This window comes from Lissotriton helveticus, chromosome 9 (assembly GCF_964261635.1).
Source record: "Lissotriton helveticus chromosome 9, aLisHel1.1, whole genome shotgun sequence".
NCBI classification, from domain to species: Eukaryota; Metazoa; Chordata; class Amphibia; order Caudata; family Salamandridae; genus Lissotriton; species Lissotriton helveticus.
In genome coordinates this window covers 556952824-556975538 of record NC_136070.1, presented here as the reverse complement: position 1 = coordinate 556975538, position 22715 = coordinate 556952824, and the positions used below count along the sequence as shown (strand labels likewise).

At 45.3% G+C, this 22715-nt stretch overlaps 1 protein-coding gene across 1 annotated transcript in view; it reads left to right on the top strand.

Annotated features, from left to right (window-relative positions):
- ATL3 (atlastin GTPase 3) overlaps positions 1-22715 on the top strand; it is a 264191-nt gene that overhangs the window by 110983 nt on the left and 130493 nt on the right. The window contains exons 4-5 of the mRNA XM_078660453.1: positions 7579-7683; positions 21277-21327. Of these exons, the coding sequence (XP_078516579.1) occupies positions 7579-7683; positions 21277-21327 (156 nt within the window). The remainder of the gene's footprint in view (positions 1-7578; positions 7684-21276; positions 21328-22715) is intronic.

The window sequence follows — 22715 nt, the reverse complement described above, 5'->3', positions numbered from 1 at the left end:
CGCCACAATTCTGAACTCTCTTCTCACGTCCTTACCCCATTCTGATGTACTGCACCAACCACCATTCCTCCTGCATGTCTTCTCTTCAACCCGACAATACCACAGATTCGCCTTTGCTCACTCCCAATTTTTTTTACTAGATGTCCCTCCCTCCCTCCTATTTACTTATGAGATTCCTCCCTCTGTGCTGGTAAGGCTTGACTTCATAGAGCTTGATAACATTTCCGTATTGCTTATTCCTAATTGATCGCCTCACTGTCTTGGGATAAGAGACCTGAAGACTCTTCCACTTAGTATATGATTACATCTGCTGTGAATTTCTCGTGTTCTCATCGTTTCTTCACTTGCTGGCGTTTCATTCACTCATTACTGAGAACTGATAGGCAAATAGGCTGGGTCCATTCTTGAAGTGCAATGTTGTTTTTAATTCTGAGCCAAGCATTTTCATGTGTGATTGTTGGGGAGGAACACTTACCGCTGTTTTGTAGTCCTTTTTAATGTAAATTTGGAAGGCAGCTTAAAGATTACTTTACACATCCGTTTGAGTTGTCACTTGGGTAATAGCTGCTGGTGTTAAGTTTGGTAATGATTTGTTTGCAAGGGATAACTGTGTTAGTGGGATATTAGGATGTGCGTTGAGAAATGCGGAACGTGGTGGGTTTGTGTGCTCGTGTTTTTCATGCAATGTGCTGAGTGGATGTTTGAATGTTAGGACTCACAGTCGCTATATGGCTGAGTGAACTGCTTACCCTTAGTACTCCTTTACTCTACCTGATACGTTATGTAATAAATCATTTCTGTTTACTTCCTGTCGACTAATTGTGCTCCTGTTTGCCACTCTGAACTGGCGATGAGTTATGGAGACACTTAGAGGTATCATTGGAGCTGCTCAGAATGTAGCAGTATTCTTGAGACCTCCTTACTGACCCGAAGGGCTTTGGATTTGTAGCATGTGTGACACTGTGTCTACATATCAGCCAACAATACGTGGTAGAATATCAAAATGTTTGCCCCAATCCCAGCAGAACTGGAATCCATGGGTTGCTCTGGTGCAACGGCATTGCCATTAATCTAGCAGTTCCTATTGCCTGTAGAAATGCATGTGCAGCCGCACCGCACAACAGTAGGACATTGATGGGCATTTTGGAAAGCCATGCCTCATCTGAGTGCTTGTATCTAGCACTGTACTGCTTCAATAACTGGAACATGGGGTTTAACCGTAAACCCATTTTTTTTACCTATACAAGCCCTTCAGGGTATTGGCGATCGGTACAACGGTTGCACTGTAAGATTTGCTGCTTATTGCTTTAATTCTACTGCCTGTTGCACTGTTGGTGACAGGCAAACCACTGACATTATGTGGGAGATTCCGCCGGTGTTTTACTACCTGCATCAGTATACATGTCATCGCATGACTCATCTTTCAGATCTGAAATACATTTTTACTGTGTCTTCTGGCTTTAAACATCGGCTATACTTCCATGAAAAATGTACTTTAGAATTATGTTTTGGAACCGTATTTCTGTGTAATTGTATTTGTGATTTAAGCAGCCAGTGCATTAGTTCAACTCTATTTAGCAAAGGCTCTGCACTGCTCATTCGATAACTCTGTTTAGTATTGTGCCACCACTGTCTTTTTCCAAGTACCAAGCGAGCCACCCATTGTTTGGGACACATGATTAAATGTATTTGCTAGCAAATGTTGAAGTGTTGGAAGGAGAATAAAATATTACCTGGTGGACGTTGGCCTTATTGAAACACTGTCTGGGTGAACATGGAGTGAAATAATTTAAGACTACTTTTATTAGTCAATCTAGGGAATATGGTTGTTTTCACTTATGCTGGTAAACAAATTGAAATTTGATATGGGAAGGAAGTGAATACGGAGATGAAGAGGTTTAGATTTTAGTCCAGAAAGCAGAGTGAGTGTGAAAGTATGGCAGATTATATTGCTTTACCCAGATTTCTAGTAGCAATCATATTCTCGTGCATCGCAATATTAACAAAGTTCAGGAGCAGTTGTGGGTATGTCATAACATTAAACTTTAGTATTGATATAGACATGTGATTTGAACAGCCTTCGTGTTTTTATTTTGCTCAGTCCTTCAGAGTTTAGGGGAATTTTTGTGCAAATTATGTCAATAAGAAACTTGAGAATGTCAAATAAAAGAAACATGGCCTGATGACACGGGTGTTAAGGAAATCAAAAATAAATCAGCTGTGTTGTGTTCTCTGATAGACGTCAAGCCATAGAATCCTCACCTTTTGAATTTTCCCCAGGCATCCGACTAGATCCAGAAACTTTACCTCAGTTACGTCTGTGCGCCAGTAGGTGTCACTGTGCCGCTCCGCACCAATGCCGTTCCGCTCCAGAAAAGTTGTATGGAGTCTATGTAGACGCACTCCAATGTGCAGATGTTGGTTCAATTTTTTTATGCGCCTCTAGATGTGGATCTGGAGCTCCTCCTCACCTGGCATAGACCCTTTACCTTACAGTTCAGAGGCAACGTATCTTGCATGTGGTGTCCCAGGCCCCACTAATTCAATGGTTCATATCCCACCACTGATGGCAAGGTGTTGTAAGGTCATCTTCCTGGGGCATGAGTTCCTTCATTCCTCTCAAGATGACAATTGGTTTGACAACTAGCAGGAGCCTAGCCCTGAATATGACCTTTCGCTACCCACTGGACCATCCACAGAGCAGCGTCTCTCTCCATCGTAAGGCCTAGGACTGCTAAAGTGCTTGAAATACTGCAGAAGTAGATGCAAGACCAAATGGCATTATTTAAAAGTTATACAACCCCTCAGAGGTAATGAATGAAGTGAGGTGTGGAGATGCAGAATGCTGTTTTGTTTGATTTGATGGTACACATTCAAGAGATCTAGCATTGTAAACACAGTCCCATCTCAATTTTGGCCAGCATCTCATTGATGGTCGCTAATGGAAGTTGATCTACCCATTTCACTCTGGTCAGGTGATGGAGAGCTACACACTTACAAATTCTCCTGTCAGATTTCCTTGCCAAAATAGTGGAACTTGCCCATTAAGCTTTCCAAGTCTGTTCAATGATGCCTCAATCACGCAATTAGTTTAATTCATCCCAAAGAGCAGCCCTCCTAGCCAATGACACGTACCTGACCCTATATACAATTGACGATATCCCTTTCTTGACTGCCATCTCTTTGTAAAACCCTTGTAAACAACCACGTTTGCCTGAAAATACATTGGTAAAAACTCCTCCATCCATACCGAACCTGGATACCATAAAACTGTCCCTTTTTTGTGTGCATGTGCAATATTTCACATGCAAAGCTGGGCAATTACCATCCATGACAACATGCCTGGTGCTTCCATGACAATAGCATTTTTGTCTTTTTCTTGTTTCATCTTCTTTTTGCCGTAAAATGCTTAAATTCACCTTTTAAATTTGACTAGTCTGCATACTCTTTTCATCCACCTTATTCTTTGTACTCTGAACCACATTGATCATATATCTGTCCCCATAATAGTTTTTTGGGGAAACTTTCACATATTTTGAAGATTTTTTTTTTTCTTTTTCTGTTAGGTTTTGCTATTTGACTCACCTCCTCAGATTACCTCCTCAGATAGGAAAAACTACGACTTCCCTCCTAGTAAAGTTATAATCACTTACAAAGTAGAAAACAGTAAATCCGACTTGGTAATACGACCAGTTCAGTTCCGAAGAGTCTTACTGTGAGATTTTCAGTTAAGGAGTGTATTCTCAGCAGGCGAGGATAATGAAGAAAACAGTGGTGGGCTGCGCTCCGGTTTCAACTGAGCCACATTTCCTGTGGATGATTTGTCGTCTGTGATTGCCCTTGTGTCTCTGAAAGTGGCGTCAGAAATAATAGCCCTCCTCTGATCTTCCAGGGCTTGGTCTGGTGTTTGGGGTGTGTCCTCTTTATATCTCCTAGTTTTAGTTTGTCAACGCTGAGATTGTCTCCTTTTGAATTGGGATTCCTGCGATTACCGGTGAGCTGTATCAATAGGGAAAGTGTGTTCAATCCAATCCCATGCTTCTGTAGGAGTATCGAAGAAATGACTTTTTTGGTTGTGCATTATTTTAAGTTTTGCCGGATATAGGAGTGCGTACTTTAAATTTCTCGTCTGCAGGTGTCGCTTAACCCCTTGATATTGAGCTCTTTGCATTTGCACTTGGAAAGTGTAGTCCGGAAATAGGGAGATGCGTGCGTTGTCTTTTATAATGGTTGCTTTCTCCCTAGCAGTCTCTAGCATCCAATCACGGTCTCTGTAGTTAAGCACTCACACTTCGACAGGGCGGGGTGGCATGTCTGGTACTCTACTTCGTACAGGAACCCTGTGTGCCCTTTCGATACAGAAGGTGGTGGACAAACTTCCCGATGCATAAGGGATTGGAGCCATGTTTCTATGTAGAGCATAGCATTTTCATCCTCCACATTTTCCGGCAGGCCTATAATTCGCACGCTATTACGATGTGACCTCCCTTCTGCAGCCTCCAGCCTCTCCTGTAGTATCTAAATCTAGTGTTGCATCCGTTCCAGCTCAGTTAAGTGTTCTTTTTGCTTCGGAAGTAGGTCCTGTCCTCCAATTTGTTGGCAGAAACTTTTTTGTCAAGTTTCTTGTGTTCATCGTGAATAAGGGCTATATCCGTTGTCGGGGCTCCCAGCTGTTGCTCCATCAGCGCCCAAGACTGACGAATCTCCTGCAAATTTAAATCCAACTTGTCTGGTTGAATACCTTCTGCTGTGGGTGGTATTGTTTCAGCAGAGGAAGCGGTCGAGGCTGGACAGGACTCTTCAGTGTCCTGATTTTTGCCCTTCGTGCGTCCCATCTTGCCATGAATAATGTGACGAGGTTCATTATAGAGTAATAAAAGTAGGATATGGGAGCGGGTGGTGGTCATGCTGCTGCGCTTTTGTGAATGTAAGGGATTTCTCTAAGGATAGTGATCTGCACAGGATCCTCAAGTCAAGCGCTTTAGATACATCTGCCCCAGCGTAGGGATCCGTTGGAAGTATCGGTCCTGCTGCTGCTGGTCTCCGCCTGCAAGAGTGATGATAAGCTAGGGCAAGTGGAGGAATCAGCCATCAGAGCCAGGTGCTGGGATTGTAGGGCCTGTGTTTACCTGGCGTCTCCCTGCAGTTATCTGCGCACCCTGCGCTTGCCAGTAGATTGCCTGCATTGTCCCAGCTGAGTCCCAGCTGAGTGTAGTATCTCAATTCCAGACGGACTATTGCCGGGTAGCCAGTGTTAGAATGCACATAAGCTGCACTGTCCTTCCTCTGTTAAAAGCAGCTCACTTCAAGTAAATGCAGACATGATGTGTTTTATTTCACACAGTTATGCTCACTCCCTGGTCGGTCCAACCTTAAGTCCTTGCCCAGAAATGTTAATCACCGTGCTCGTGCTCAGGAAGGTGAACTACAGTGTCCCAAGACCCAAGAAGGAGTTTTGGCCAGAGTCTGCTACTCCCCAAGCTGGCAAGTCTTGTAGCCTTATGATGAGCTGTTTGCACCACCAGAGTAAATGTAGACATGATGGTTGCCTCAGGGCTCAACGCGCCACACACAACAGTCTACGCAGTTGTTTGAACACGGCTTATGGCCGCTCCATGCTCTTCAATATAGGGACTTAACACCATCTGAATCTCCTCTGGTTTATTGTAATTAGAAAGGCCGTGGGGTGCCCCTCTCGTTGGTTATTGCCAACGGGTGCAGCTAACGGGCGGACCCTGTTCCCCCTTGGCAGCAATTTGTGGCCCAGACTGGTCCAGATGGACAGGCTCCAGCACTGGGCTCTCCGCTGCTCACTTCGTGCAGGCGCTCCAGAACGCCCCGGCCCTCCGCCTCTCTGCTCACAGAAGAATCCGGCTCGAGGCCTTGCAGCGTCTGCGGCTCATCAAAGCTGGGAAGCAGCTGATCCCTCGCTGACCGTGAATTGCCGCTGGTGTCCTCTGGGTGCATTGGCGGGTCTCGCAGCAGCCTCTCGGATGGTGCGTTACTGCCGGGAGGGGACGGAGGCCGCCATCTTCCCTTGAAGTTCGTGATTGCGCACACTCTTCGTTTTAGTGGTTCTCTGCAGGCCCGCAGGATTCAAGCACCGGCGCCACCTCCGCTATTGTTTTAAAGCTACCCACAGCACTTTTGGCGGTTTAAAGTGCCGTCCTGCTTCTAAAATCGGCGCTGATAGGGAACCCTGGCCAGGAGCCCAGCGATTATACAGCCACCATGCACAGCGGTGAGCCACACCCCCTAGTTTAGAAACCTCAAAGGGAAGATTATTTCTTTACTAATTCTTCTTCTTTACTTAATGCCTCAAGATAGTGAGTGCTATTAGATTGAATATCCCTTATCGTTTGTGCTCCTGTGGCAGATAATGGAAAAATGTTGCCAGTAATAAGTCTGCTGCTCAGACTTTATATAGGAAAGAAGACAAGTTGGGTTCGGGTATGGGAGTGAAGTACTGTTAATTATTCAAAAACTTTCTTTGTAACTATAGAATGTCATGGATCCTATACTGCAGTAAATAACGTTATTACAAGCCTAACCACAATGTGAGATTCAATCCAATCGAAATGTGGTATCCATTGCTTTGTTATACATTTGTACTGTATACTGGCATAATCTAACTTCGCTGTACATCATAGGTTTCTAATGTTCCCAAAACGCAATAAAATTTGTTTAAAAAAAAAAAAAAAGGGGGGGGGGTTAGGTGTGTGTAGCTTGGTCATGAGATATTAGTAGGGGTGGGCGAAGAATTCGGCTCCGCCGGCAGAGTTTTGCCCACTCCGTGCGGAGTTCCGAAAGAATCCGAGAAGGGACGCGAAGAGGAGTTTTTTTCTCTTGAGCGGCTCAACCAACATCAGGTTAGAGAGCACTCGCTTGAAAAAATCATGCGTTGGACCACCTCCCAGCGAGATTTCTCATCGCAGGCAGTTGCGACAGGTCACGACTGTTAGCGTTGAGAAATCTCCTATTAGTGTTGAGAAAGCTACGGCTCAAATGGAAGGTCTACTCGAGTGGTAGAATGCAGCAGTGCCCTCTGGTGCGACATGTAGTGCAGTTCATGCTGATTTTACAGCGTGGGGCAAACTCCCGGCGCTAGAAATTAGTGTGAGCATCGTGACTTAACAGACTCCTCCACTAGCAGAACTCCGCAGAGCGCGGCAGAGATTTTCTGGCACTTCGCGGAGTAAAACTCTGCGAACTCTGCCTAGGCTTAGATATTAATATGTTTGTGGATGAATGTGGTTTGTTTGCATATGTTGGTCATGGAAAGTGGCATTTCGATTTTTGTGAGCACGTTAAGATTGACAGTTGATGGCCGCGGTGGCTGCTCGCCATATACATTCATTTACTGCACCTTATCTAAAATGGAATACATTTTCTGCTCACCTTGTGCTGTCTGTGTGGGCTTCTTTGTCACCCCACAATAATGTCTCCCTGCATTAATATTCATGCTGCTCTTTTTGAGCAAACTGAAACTTTGTGACCGATTTGTCACAGCTTTTATGAAGGTTTAGATCGAAGCTAAACATTCTTTTAAATGTTTCTACCGTTTTCTTTCTTCTATAGGTTGCAGTAGTTCTGATGGACACCCAGGGAGCTTTTGACAGCCAATCAACAGTAAAAGACTGTGCTACCATCTTCGCTCTCAGCACAATGACCAGCTCCATCCAAGTGAGTAATTGAAATAGTTGATGCTTAGTCTGTATAGCCCACCCTCAATTTTAAGTTAGGTTTTTCCGAATCCACACAATTTAGTAATTTGCAGATAACCCTGAACTTTCATTTAAAAAAAATGCCATCTCCAACAATCTTTTGTGGCTCTTATTGAGGTGACAAAGTTGACAAAAATGTTCTAGGTTCTATCACGAATTGAGTATACTTATTAACTTATTGCTTTTGTACAGATATAAAGTGCGAAGTACATTTCTATGTATCTTAATGAGCGGGTATTTAGCAAAGTTTTCCTTTGTGTACAAATGGACATGCACACCATTTTTTCCACATACCTCTTGGATCAAAGCATTTCAGATGCAAAGATAAGGTATTTGGCATTTTAATTAATTCTCAAAATGATCAATGTTAAAGTTTCCAATAATTAGTTATTGTTGAACCCAAACAAAAGAGGTAACACACATAAGTAAACATCAGTTATTTCATGTTGTTGAAGTTTATTCCAGTAGTGAATAATACTCATTGGCATGGCCTATTCGGAAATGTGTTTAATTTTTTATGTGCCTATACCTGCTGTTCTGTTTTTCAAGGACCACATTCTTTAAAGATTTGAACCATTCAGTTGGTGTAAACCTAAATGGAGAAAAAAGTCCCAATCACTGAAAATCAGGGTCAGATATGGTGGTGATAATCACCCTAAGAATGTAGTTAAAATTCATTTATTGTATTCTATGGTTTTCTTTCTCCATGGTGATGTCCATTTTTTTATCATGTTTAAAAATAACTTCATTGCATCATTTTTAGTAATCAGACAAACGTAAACTCGAGTTTGTCTCTTATTGTTTAGAATTGATCACATTAACAAGTAAAGTTCAAGAAACATTTTAAAATTGTTTTTGTTTCAACCTGCTCTCACCTTGGCCAAAATATACATTAGCCCTATTACAACCTGCTCTCACCTTGGCCAAAATATACATTAGCCCTATTACATTAACTATATCTGTCACCTTTAGCCACAAAAAAACAAAAGTTAAGTCTGTTCAACACGTTTGAAAGTGTGTTCAAATTCATTGTGCTTTTAATTTAGCTAATTGTCAAGAAAAGTACAGAAAATCTCATCTGAAACATTATTTTTCAGAGCAAAACCTTGTTGTAAATTTTCTTGATTACTAAAATGCTATTCTGTGCGTCAGACTAGATAAGAAATAATCAATAACCCAAACATAATTTTGAAATAATTAAAGAAAATAATGAATTCAATCATTCAATCAGGTGTTTGTTAAATGCGACTACTCACCCATAAGGGCTCAAGGCGCTGGGGGGTCGCAGGTTCTAGTCCATCAAGGAGGGGGTCTGTTGAAGAGCCAGGTTTTGAGGTTTCTTGCGAAGATGAGGAGCGATGTTATCTGTCTGAGGTGGAGCGGAAGGTCGTTCCAAGCTCTGGCCAGGCGGAAGGAGAAGGAGCGGCCTCCTGATCTGGTCTTTTTGGTGCGGGGGACCACGGTGTAGGAGAGCTGGGCTGATCCTAGGGTCCTTTGGGGTGCGTGAAATTTGAGTCGGCTGTTCAGGTATGCTGGTCCGGGGTCGTGGAGGGCCTTGTGAGCGTGGGTTAGCATCTTGAAGGTGACTCTAGCTTCGAGGGGGAGCCTGTGGAGTGTGCGCAGGTGCTGTGAGATGTGGCAGTGTCTTGGCAGGTTGAGGACCAGTCTTGCGGCAGCGTTTTAGATGTTCTGTAGCTTGGGGGTGAGGTTTTTGTTTATACCGGCATAGAGTGCATTGCCGGAGTCAAGCCTGCTAGTGACCAGGGCCTGAGTGACGGTCTTTCTGAGTTTGAGGGGGGTCCATTTGAAGGTCTTACGTAGGAGGCGGAGGGTGTGGAAGCAGGAGGACGAGACTGAGTTCATCTGGTGGTCCACTTTGAGCTCTGAGTCCAGGATGATTCCCAGGTTGCGTGCGTGTTCCGTGGGGGTGGGTGAGTGGGCGGGCTTCTGAGGGCGGCGGGCCACCAGGTGTCATTCCAGGCATCGGGGTTTGGGCCCATGATGAGTACTTCCGTTTTGTTGGCGTTTAGTTGTAGGCAGCTGCTTTTCATCCATTTGGCGACGGCTTCCATGTCTTCTCGAAAGTTGTGTCTGGCGGTGTTCGTTCATATTCACATATCATTATGAACGGGAAATTTAAATGTCCCAACACCCTCCAAGAGAGTATTCTACATTTTTATGGTCGCAAACACTCCAGTTTGGAGTTTGCGATCACGGAATTTTGTTTCCATTTTTTTTATATGCTAATCACTTTTTAGGAGTTGGTAAACCTTTCCCATCTCTGAAAGTGGGATTGCAGTTCATACAGATTTGGTATTTGTGACGGGCGAGTTGTATGCGTCCCTTCCAAATTCCCAATCGGAATGACATGTCTGTGTTTTGCTACTGAAATCCAGTTGCAAAACATAGAAAATTACAAACTTGTGAGTTGGGGTGGTAAGGCATTCGCAAAAGGGAAGGTGTCCCCTTGGGACCTCTTTACCTTTGTCAATGTAAAAACAATTTTTGGGGGATTGGGTCAGGGGACCACGGACCCCTCTCAAACGTTACTTATTTTTTAGCACCTAGATATTTGTAATCAGTAGTGGATTCGATTTGGATACCTCCCAGGTGCCACATCTTCTGCCGTCATAGGCAGAAGATGTGGCATAAGCTGAGTTTTCTTAGTTGATTTTTATGTTATTTTCTACGGCATATTTCTGCATTTTGTTGAGTAGATGTTGAAGACTGATGTATGTGTGGCTAAGCAGCACCACGTCGTCTGCATACAGAAGGTTGGTCAGGGATTTGCCTCCAAGCCTGGGAGCATGTGTGTTACTGATGTTTAGAGCTTGAGAGAGGTAGGCCATATAGAGATTAAACAGGGTGGGTGCCAGCACATAAACCTGCTTCAGGCCTTTGGCTGTGGGTACTTTTCTAGAGAGGTGGGTTCCCCCTCCCAGTTTCACCTGGACCCACGTATCGGTGTACAGGAGTGACAAGATGGTCAAGATGTCCTGAGGAATTCCCCAGCGTGCCAGCTTCTCCCAGAATTTCCCCCTCTCAAAATTATCGAATGCCCCACTAATTAATATTGTTTTTCCATCTGTGATTGGCTACCTGTTGGGATGTGTTTACTCTACACTAATATATTTCTAGTCTTTCTTTCCATACCTGTTCTGGTGAAATTTGTTAGAAATGTAACTGACTCGCACACACATCTCCATGTCTGGAAAACTAAGCCAGGTGGGGAAGTATTTAATTGGTTTTGGGTTCACGCTTTCAGATACTTGTTTAGTGGAATTTTGCACTCATGAAAACCTGTTTGAAAGTCTGCCGAAGTTCATGGATCCTAGAGATTGTTGTTCAATTCTGTGTTCTTAACCACAGCTGTATCACATCTTTGGAGTTGCAGTACTTGACTAGGGCAAAACTGCACATAGATCACATATATTTTTTTTGTTAATGAAATTTCAACTTAAACTCCTGAAGTGGTAGGTTTAATAATTTAGGCACCAGACAACAATGTGCCATGAACAAATAATTACACTAGACATTTCTAAAAAAAAACTAAAATAATTAAACTATTAATCATGGGCTTCAAGCATATTATTATTATTATTACAAGGTGTGTATACTGATAGTGCATATAAACTGCAATTTGTTCACGGTCACATTTTCCATCATGTTTCGTTTCTCTTCTTTTTCCTCTGATATATACTATGTAATAGCTATAATGCCGCATGCATCTTCTTAATACACATTTCTGATGGATACTTCTTCTTTCAGATTCCTCACGTCTTGAATCTCCTCCAGGTGTCTGCCTTAATCTGGAATGTTAAAATAGCACTTCTGCACCAATAGGTGGGACCTCAGCTCCAGGATCCACACTGGATAGGAATTCACAGAATTCTATAACATGCCACCGTGGCACACTGACCTCCATTCCTTATTTCCACGCCGATCCGGAGTTGCTTTCTTCTGAATATTTTAAGAACAAAATTTTTCTCTGCAGTGTTGCAGGAAAGTCTCATTCAAAACCTTCAGGCTTTAAACGATACCATTCCTGTAAAACACAGATTTTGGTCTCTAATTCACACATCTCTGGTGCCTGGACTCAAACACAACTCGAAGTTGTATGAGAAGCGCAGTCTTATACATGCAAGAAGCATCAAGGAACTGGATGCCAAACTCTTCATCGTGCAGGCTTCACATGATCGCAGAAGAAGAATTGTTGAGCCTGGTCCTGCTCTGTTTTCCTTCACTTGGTTAGTCCTTGAAGTGGGCCTCCTCGAACAGAACATAGAAATCCTCCAAGAAGAAGCACAAGAAATCTCACAGGAGGGATTCTTAGGCTTCTAGACCTCACATCCACTCTATAGGTATGTTTTTCAGTTGACAGCCAAGTTTCCTGACCCTAGCCTTGAAGTTGACTTCAGATTTGCATTTAGTGGAGATAGATTTAGGACCAGATCTGACCCGACGTCCTCTCCAGACCCGAAGCGTCCTACTCTACGTGTTGAATTCCTGGTCCTTGGTGCTGACCTTGCTCATATTGCTCCTTTACCCAGGCAATACTGGCCTAGCTGTTTGGCTCAGATTCAGACACTGTTCAGGTGCCTCACATCATGTCATAACAATGACTATAGCAGTGAAATGAGCTGTCTCCTGCACCCCACTGGTATGGATAGTAGCAAAGGTCTTGCCCTGCAGTACGCCAGAGGCCTGAATACCACATTGGTGGTTGGTCTGGAGTGACATTTAGGGCCTTCCACTGAAGACATAGCCTATTTTAAGGCGGTCTTGCATAAGGCTGAAGACATTTTTGAACTGTCATCGACTGTGGGGAAGAACCTGCCTAACATTCTCAGATATTTTTCAGTATGCTTCTTCAGACATGACACCATTGATCTTTCAAGTTAGGCTATTTTTACTCCAGTGAGCCCTCCTGCCATTTCCTACTACGAAGGCACCAAATTTGAATGATGACTCGCCCCTCCCCTGGGCACCATATGGTTCAGGCTTCCTCTTTTTCAAGCATAACCCTGACTATTTCCCTTGTACTCTTCCAGATAGTGAGTTAAAAAGACTGTGGGAATTAAGTCTTCTCTTTAGGGAGCTTCCCCCTTTGGTCCATGAACACTGCTTGTTTTCTGCCCTGTTATTACCGCTCATTGCGGGAGATGTGCAAATGGTCATTCTGAACAATCCTGACCACTATTGTGACTGCTTTTTGAAAGTTGTGTGCAGCGGGCAGGAAGCTGTGAAACAAATCTTCCACTTTGGTGTGGACACATAGACTCGGTGGCTCAGGGCGTGGGCTCGCCTGTCCATCTCCCACCATGCTTGCATATGCTCCACTCGGTTTTCAGGTTGTGTTCAAGAGAATCTTATGGACATGCACTTTGACCCTTTTTTTTTCTTTTCATCAAGACAACCAGTTGAACCCCGGAGTGCTTTAAGCAGGGACGGACCAAGGGATGATGTTAGGACTGCCTTCTCCTGCACTCTATTACTACCAACAGAGCCACAATTTCAACTGATGTTAGGACTGCCTTCTCCTGCACTCTATTACTACCAACAGAGCCACAATTTCAACAGAGGCTAAATAGGACTGTCTGTTCCCCTAAGCCAGCCCCTGCAGCCTTTGCAGCATCCAAGCTAGTTGTTTTGCAGACAAGGGGTTTGTGGAGGGGTGGTGGTTTATGAGGCTAACAGCAGTCCACCTTATCTACCCTAGTCCCCAGTGGAATGGCTTTTATCCATCCTGGCGAAAACACATGTCGCCTGTGTTGGACAGGGAGAGAGGTGTTCGACCTTTCGAGACACTAGTAGTCCATCACAAAATACAGATATGTTCTTCAGATTGTGAGGCAAGGCTATGTTCTCCCATCCAGGACTTGCCCCCTCCGATCCCCCATTCCGTTTATCATCTCAAATTACCATGTTCGCATTCTGCAGCAGGAGGATCTAACTTTATTTAGCAAAGGTGTCATGGTGTTGGTTCCAGAAATCAAAATAGGGCAGAGGTGCTCTTCTTGTTATTTTGTTATTCCCAAGAAAGATAGTGATCTCTGTCCCATTCTTGACTTTCGCATTCTGAGCTCCTTCTTCCACAAGGAGAAATTTCAAATGTTTTCATGGGCACGACTCTTAGCTTTGGGTGGGGGGGGGGATTGGCTAGTGGCCCTTCACGTGCAGGGCTGATACTTTCATAAACCAATCATGTGGTTGCACTGTAAGTACCTGCATTTTATGGTCTTTCACTATCAATTCACGGTCTTACCATTTATATTAACATCTGCGTCTTAAGTAATTACAAAGGTAATGGTATGGTTGTGGCACATCTTAGTGCATTGGGGGCTCTGTACTCTCTTCAGTCGATGACTGGCTGCTGAAGACTGGCTTGTCTAAGCTAGTGTTGGGCCACCTGCAGTCCGTGATCGTCTTGTCCTTTAACGTAGGGTTTTCTGCCACCCTCTTCGAGTCTCGCCTCAGACTTTCCAGTATCACCTCGCCAGCAAGCTTGGGACATTTTGTCTGTGATCCTGATATTTCGGGAGAGAGCTCTTATTCCATCACTGATAGTTGTGCATCTTCTGGGCCTGCTCACCTCCTGCATTTTGTTGTTGCCTCACGCTCAGTGGCACATGCATACACTAGTAGTTCTTACACTGGGGAGTACTCATGGACAACATTCGGAAACCCGAGGGAACCTTTAGACCTGACTTGGTGGCAGGTGATGGATCACTTAAGATGCATGAGACCTTGCTGTTCTCCACAGGTGTTGGCCATGGTGGTGCCTGATGCATCCTCCGTTGGTTAGCATGGTCACCTCAGTGTGCTGCAGAGGGAGACCTCTGATTTTCCACAGAGCCCAAGCTCCTTTTAATCGACTCCAGGTTCAAACGATCCACCTTGTCCTCAAATAGTTCCTAACTTCCATCAGTTGGTGGTGATCCTGATAGGCTACATGACTGCAAACAGGGTGGTGTGGGCTCCCGCTGTATCTGGAGGCACTTAGGCTGTGGACTTGGGCTCAGACTTGCCATCTCTCTGGTAGTGAACCATCTGGCAGTCTCTGAATATACGGGCTGATTATCTCAGTCATGGTCATCTTGCTGATCATAAGTGGTGGTTTCATTTGGAGTTAGTTGAATATGTATATGTCCTCTTAAAATTTTCGTCTGATGAACCTTCAAACCTGTCTAGACAACAGGGGCTGCCTGCAGTTTCTGTTGCAGAGATCTCTGGGAGATGCATTCTTCTTGAGATGAGACTACATCATTGCTACATGTGTCTTCCCACCACTCGGATTGCGCTGGTTCTCAGGAAGTCTGGTTAAGACCAGGCATAGGTGATGTTGATCGTGCTGGACTGGCAGCAGAAGGTGTTGTTTTCAGTTCTGCTTCACCTGTTAATGTGCCTCCTTTTGCACTACTGCTCAGAGTGGATCTCCTCTCGCAATGGGTTCTGCATCTGATCCGTCAGAGCCTCCACCTTCATACCTGCAGAATGATCTGCATGCAGAGGTTGTCAGCGTTGCTTTGTCAGTTTCGCACCCCTCTACTAAGTCTGTTTATTTTGGACACTGGTCCATCATCGTTGCTTTGTGTTGTGAGGAGGAAGGTGATCCGCTAAAGGTGCATTTTTACGATGTATTACGATTTGCTCTATTTCTTGCCTGGCAAAGCATTGCTTTGGATGCAGTTAAAGATGATCAGCTATTTTAGGATTTCTTTGTTTCCTTGATCAGTCACAGCTGTTTAATCCCCTTGTAGGTGTTCACTTTCTGAAGGGATTGATCCTTTTGTTTTAGTTTTTTGTTGTGTCTCAGTGAGACATTAATTTGGTGTTCACTTTCCAGATGTGAACCCATTCACAATTGTCGATTGCAGTTTCTGACTCCAAGGATATGTTGGCAAGCTGCAGGCATTTTCTATTCAGCCTCCTTTCAGTGTATTTTTCCAGACAAGCAGACCCTTGCAACCTAGTCTTCCTTCCTAAAGTCGTCACTTCATTTCACATGGCCAATTGATCACCTTGCCAAAATCCTACTCTCCATCTGATCCGAACGAGGAGAAGGAAAGGTTGTGAACCCTCATATGGCTTAGAACTTTTATATTGACAAGACCCCTGAGTTTCAAGATGATACATTTTTCCTGGGTTACACTGGCTTGAAGAAGGGTAAGGCGATTCAGAAGCAGGCAGTTTCCCACTGTCTTGTCCGTTGTATCAGGACCTGCTATGCCTTTGCCAAGGAGGAGGACCTGAAGGCACCAGGGCAAAGGCCACTTCTTCATCACTGTTCTGTGGTATTCCCTTCTTAGATATTTTGTGTGCTGTGACAGGGGCTTTGGTCCACACTCAGCAGGCATTACTGTCTCAACTGTTGTTGGACATGGCCGCCTTAGGGGGATTTCCCCAAAAGTTGTTTTGCCCTTATTCTCCTAGTTTTTGACACACTCTTCTCTCTTTTCCCTGACCTTAGAACTCTGGGCTCTTTCCCATTGTACTGCAATGGGAAAGTGTGCACACCCTTCCTACTCCTGCCAGGACAGGGTACTAGCTTGATTGGTTTAGGTGTCGTACCTGAGGGAGCCTGGTGAAAGGGTACACCACATACCCCAGGAGGGGGGTGACATAGGCTAATGGGGGATGCAGCACTGATGGTGCCGCCCCCCAGAAGAGCCTATCAAAAATGTCTCATGCTCAGGTTGTCATGGATCTCTCTGTGGCCAACCCTGAGGATGCTGTTCCCTACCACCACACCGGGGTATTTCCCTACCACCACACCGGGGTAGGTGAGGGGCAGGGTAGGTACATCTGCATGTGCACTGCCCGGGTTGGGACAAACCCCCTTGTGGATTTTCCCTACTTAGGGAGTCTGCTCTTTCCACGGGGACAACCTCCAGGGTGCAGCCTTATTATGGCTGTAGGACCTGGTGCACTTTCCCACTCTCAAGGCAGCATGAAAGTGCACTTGTCCTTCCAACACACATTAGGAAGGGGGGCGTATCCGAGGGTTCTAGACAAAGGTCCGGTCTGCCAGTGTATTTGTGTGTGCGCACTTTCTCCTAGGGTGGTGGTAACCCGGTGCCCAACCTGCCATTGAGGGCCGATGTGCGCACTGTCACATGTGATGTTGTAGGACCTGTGTCCAGCCTGTCATTGCAGACTGGAGGGGCTGCATTTGCACTGATGGTGCCCCGGTTTTATGGGCGTTCTGCCATTGCAGGCTAGGGTGCGCGGTGGAACCAATGATATGCCAAACTTATGTCCCCATTGGTACCGATTGTGTTTTCTACATGCGTGGACAGCATGCCATTGCAGGCTGGTGTGCGTTTAGCCCACCAGGTATTTCTTAACTCAGGTCTAGCCTCCCATTGCAGGCTGGGGTTTGCTTTGCACCGCTGATGCCTCTACATATGTGAGCAGCCTGCCGTTGCAGATAGGTGTGCGTGTTGCACCGCTTGTCAATCCAAATACGTGTCCAGTCTGCCATTGCAAACTGGAATGCGTGTTGCACTGCTGACTGCCATCGCAGACTTGGGTGTGTATTTCACCGCTAGTATTTCTAAATACGTGGCCAACCCGCTAGTGCAGAGTGGTATGCATGCTGCCCCGATGGTGTTCCTAAACCTGTGTCCAGCTTGCCATTGTAGACTGGTTGGCGCACTGGCACCGATGGTGTCTCCGAATACGTGTCCAGCGTGCCACTGCAGACTGGTACATCGGTCTATAACAAGGTATTGCTGTGGAACAGCCTTATCATGTTTCCTATTATTGGATTCACTGTGATAACCTCTTTCCAGTGGTAAAGGTTGCTTTGACATGATTCGTGCAGAAATGCCACTACTAGAACGTGGGCATTTCTCTGCTTTATTTATTTTTATTTGAAAAGTTTTATATAGCGCTGGCTAGACCCGGAGGTATCGGAGCGTTTTACATGAGGACAAGCATTGTTTCAAAGCACAGTTACAAGTTACAACGTTGCAAGATACAGTTTGAGAGCATAGATACCAGTTACTTGAGCGCAGTTGCATGCGTTAAAAACAAATACTTAAGGGAGAAAGCAGGCAAGGGAAGAGATTCTGGGGAGAGAGGATAGGAGCAGGAGAGGGAGACCAAGAATGAAAGAGGGAAAGAGGTGGTGGCGGAAGAAGGCAACTTAACCGGGAGACACGGAAAAAGTGTCTAACGTCCGGTGTGCAGCGATCCCAGTGGAAAAGGTGTTGTTCCCACACTTACGGTGTGTGTGTGGCTCCCTATATTCTGTGGGCTCTCTCAGAGGGGTCACAGACTCCAGGGCATAAATACTGGATCTCTCACCAACAAGGGGAAAGGGAGTGCTTCGGCAAGGGGAGCCATTCCCACAACTCTGCTGTGTGTGAACTCCCTTGACGCTGTGGACTCTCTGAAGGGTCTCTGAGACTCCAGGGAATAAATGCTGGATACCTCCTCAACAAGGGGAGAGAGAGAGCGCTATGGTAAAGGGCACATGACTAACAATAGTTACAAGATACACAGTTTCAGAGCATAGTGACCAGTAGCTGGGAAGCAGTTGCTTGCGTTAAAAACAAGAGATTCAGGTGAGGGAGGATAGGAGCTGGGGAGGAAGACAAAGAATGAAAGAGGGAAAGTTTGCAGAGTTTTATAAAGCTCTGGCTAGACCCGAAGGTATCAGTGCGCTTTACATGAGATAGGATATTGCATCAGAAACATAGTTACATGGTTACATCAGTTACTTATTAACGTGTACACCTGTCTTATGGGGGGTGGAAAGGTAGAGGGGAGGAGGAGAACAGTGGTAAGGAATGCAAATAGTAAACACAACGGGGCGGCGAGGAGAACAATTTCCGATGTCCGGCTGGGTAGGTGCCAGCCAAGGAGTGAACCAGAGCCAAACTCCCCTTTAGCTGCAAGAGACCGCTCCACCGGGCATCAGCCAAGGTTGCTCGGGCACCGCGAAAAATAAAGACAAGTTCTGGTTTCCGCCCAGGAGGCATCGTCAAAAGTTCCATCCAAAGTATTGGTTATGGTGTTAGTGGGGGGTAAATGTCTGAACTGGAGATCTCGTTAGGGTTCATTGCCTTGGAATAGGTGGTTTTGTTACCCTTCCTCAGTTGCAGGTTGTCCTCATTAAGGTCAGGCAGCAATGGAGATAAGGACATCGAGTGACAAGTGAACTTAAGGTGATGAACGCAGAAGATTAGCGTTGGGGACATGGAGTAACCAGGAACATGTCTTATACTGTCTCCCCTCCTACATTCCGGATTTTGAGGCATTGGATGCGCGTTTATCTTTTTACTACACTACAACAGCATATTGCAATAGTAGACACTAAGATCTTGCACATCACTCAGGTTGCTATCTGTAAGCAATGGAGAGAGATGGTACTTAAAAGGATCACTTCGCTAAAGGCGCCATTTCTTCATAAGTTGTGGTACAGCAGTGCTCCCAGAAACATATGGGTGAAATGTAACAATGGAGTATGAGCATAGCTATCCATGCAGCAGCTACACAAAAAAAAAAAGCCTGGCTTGGTCCTCCCAAAACGCAGGAGTACTCTCCATCACTTCTCTGATTCATTGTCCTGCGCTGCACTACAAAATCAGGCCCTGCAGCTCACTTGCGCCTCTAATCCGCTGCCACTGTGTGTGAAAATAAAGCGGTTTGTCTCCGGGCCTTCATTGCTGTCCCCGGTGGGGCCACCATCGTAAGGTCAGGCAACAGTGTCTGCCTGCTCCCCGCATCGCTATTCCTGAGATCAGTGCTCCGGCAGCCGCTGGACCCAGGACCCGTGAGCAGTCTTTTCGCCCCCTTCCTCTTCTGAGGTAGGTACTTACAGCATTGCCTTCGATGCCTCTTCAGGTCCATGCAGCTGCCCAGGACGTTGGATGGCAGCCACAAGCGGGAGGAGGGCCACACTCCATAGTCCCCGCAATCTCTTACCGAATACCTTGGTCTTTCTTGCTGACCTTGCTCCGTTTCCCCTGTGTGTCGCTGCCTTCCGTCTTGCATTTGTAAACATTCCGGTTTACGCCGTCTCGAGATTCTCGGACGCCATCTTGCCTCAGCGACCACGTCTCGCTCGGCACTCTGTACTTTGACTCTCCGGCCGGCGCACTGCCCAAACTCTGCTACGCTGCGTTCCCGGTGATACAGGCACTTCAGATTGCTGATCACCTTATGTGTTAGCCCTCGGATTCTCTGTGGCACGGCAATGTGGCGGCGGAGCCGATGCGGATCATGACCGCATGGCCATCTTGGAGGCCATCTGCTCTAACACTCTTTTGTCTATAAAACACTGGCCATGCAACTGGAACAGCAGACCTCTGCCATTTGCAATCCTAGATGGAGGGATTGGAGAAAAAGGTTTTGACATTTGGCCTCTGGAGCCAGATCATGGCCCCATAAAGATTAGGATCTGCATTCGACGGCCTCATGGCAGACAGGACTGAAATTTAGGGGAGACAGCTGTGGCTCAAAGGGAGACCCTTTGATCCACTCTGACTTCTAAGGCACACTCTAGTATAACTACTGGTGCCACACTTCAGCAAAGGGTGAGATACGCTTGTCAGGATGTAAGACCGGAGAACGTGGACTACGCTGTGCACATTGCCAGAGGACTGTTGTCCAAAAAGAGGATTACTGCCATTGAAAGGGGTCTCGTGCAATTCCTGAATGGTGGCTGGGCCGACTTTTTGCTGCTGTGTGGCACCCGTAAGTGTGCTCACCAAGTGCCTGTTGCGCTTGCCCCCTGTTTTCTTGGAGATCTCAAGGACATCAAAGATCTCCTTCAAGGGACCCACACCATCTACCGGTGACACCCGGAGAGCGGTGCCCTTTCAAGTGCCCACATCGTCTGCTGGATTCCAACTGGTTGCGCAGTGTGAGCTTGGAACTAAGTATTGTGTCTGGAGATTCAAGAGCTGAGGAATCTGCAGGTATCTAGAGGATCCACCAAAAACATTGTTACCAAAGGTAAGTAACATATTATATCCTTGTATGGGTTAAAATAAAGAAGTTGGATACGCACACGAGAAAAGTTCATGCAATAATTTGTGGCTTGTTTTCACCTTAGGTGAAAAATGTCAGGCCTGTTTCTCTGGACCTGCTTACGACCAGGGTACATATACTTTTTTGTGACATGAACAGCCTAAGGAATTGAGTGGGGTAATTGCACATCCCCTTTCTTGTTGCCTGATACCCCAGTATGGTTAGACAACTAATAATACCCATGAAAGAGTCTTTTACGCCCATTGGCCAATCGAACTTTGGGGCTGGGGAGACCAGTCTGGTAATAAGATCTATCCAGAATGGATAAACTCTTCTTAGCTTGATACACAATCCTTTTTTGTGCCCTTTTGTGGTCTCTGAACTCCCTGAAGTCCTTCAAGGCAGTTGTTTTTTGTTTTGTTTTCCTCTTCATTGGCTGTAAGAGCATGTGCTTTAGATCCAAATTGTGTATTCAGTGTTGTGTCTGCATCTGCATGGAGTGGATTGCTATGTAGAAATCATATAATTATTGATATGATTGAGATTTAAATTACATTTTTAATTGGTTTAGATCTATAACTTGTCCCAGAATATTCAAGAGGATGATCTGCAGCAGCTACAGGTAAGAAGGATCAGGAACCTGTTCCCAGTATCTCTAAGAACTTTGATTTCATGTGAATCTGCTTCTCTCGCCTCCTTGTCCTAGTTCATTGCCCACATGATGTTATGACTGTGCACTTATGCCTTTTATGGTCTCTAGCTTTCGACTCACTTTCTTTTCCTCAGCACAGTGTATGTTCATACTAACCTGTGTGCCATTACCTAGCTCATCTTTGTTTTTTGTTTTTTTACTTAGTTTCACTGCGTGCTGTGTGTTCTGTAATCTAAATTGCTTTTCTTCAGTCTCCTGTTCTACTATACCTCCTGGCCTGTATTCCTTAATTTCCTCTTAGTTTTCAAATCTTTTATTCTTTTCTATGTTCCAGTCTTGCACATTATGTATTTTTTGTCATCTTTCATGTTGTCTTTCAGTTGGATTTTTACCCTATTTGCCCCAAAGTGTCCGCATCTCTTTTGTTTTGTACTCTTGCTTAAATTGATATTTCTGGTTGCAGGTTCCTCATCTTGTGAATCTCCCCACGCTCCAACCTAGATCTGGAAACTGCTGCAGTAGTTCATACATGCCGGCAGGTAATACCATCGGCCTCCATCACAGCCCCCATCCTGCCTTCGGACATGACAACATAGAGACTCCTAAAGATATATTCCTTTGCGCTCATGTCAATCTTTTTCCATACAATAACGCATAAATCCAGAGTCCTGCTGTTATCGATTTCATTTTTTCAGCAAATTCTCAAATTCGTAAACTTTCGCAGTGCAGGGATGTCTCCCCAAAGCTGACCGGTTTCAAGCCATGGATTACCTGTTGGAATTAGATGTTGGCGGTGGACCCACATGATACCGGATTATGGTGCCTCAGCACCAAACATGACTCCATGGCATGTTAGAAGTGTATCTTGATGCATGCTAAGGCCATCAAGGACAGAGAGGCCAAGCTATATGTCGTGGAACACAAGAACCAAGCCTACATTTTTCTCTGCTTAGATCACCCTTATCTGTTTTTTCTAAAGTGAAATTGAAAGGCAAGGACGAGTTGGGGAAGAAACACATGAAGTGTTACTAGAACTCATCAAAGCTTAGGTGCTCGCGAGATGGGGGAGATCACACAGTTGCCAGTCATGTCACCCTACTCTTTCAATGTCTGATTGAACCAATGCTGAATTTGTAACTGATGCACCCAGAGTTCCATGGGCCATTATCGACCCTGCATCAAGTTGCCGCCTTGAATTAAGCCAAGCAGCAGAATTTTAAGTATATTCCTTCTGTTACTGCTGTACTTTCTGGCCAAATGAATCTTTCCCTGCCTACAGTCAGGCTTGTGTTGGCCAGACCTTCCCTGGCACCTACTGGCCCTTGATGAAGCAAGCCCACCTCTTTAAAGTTGCCAAT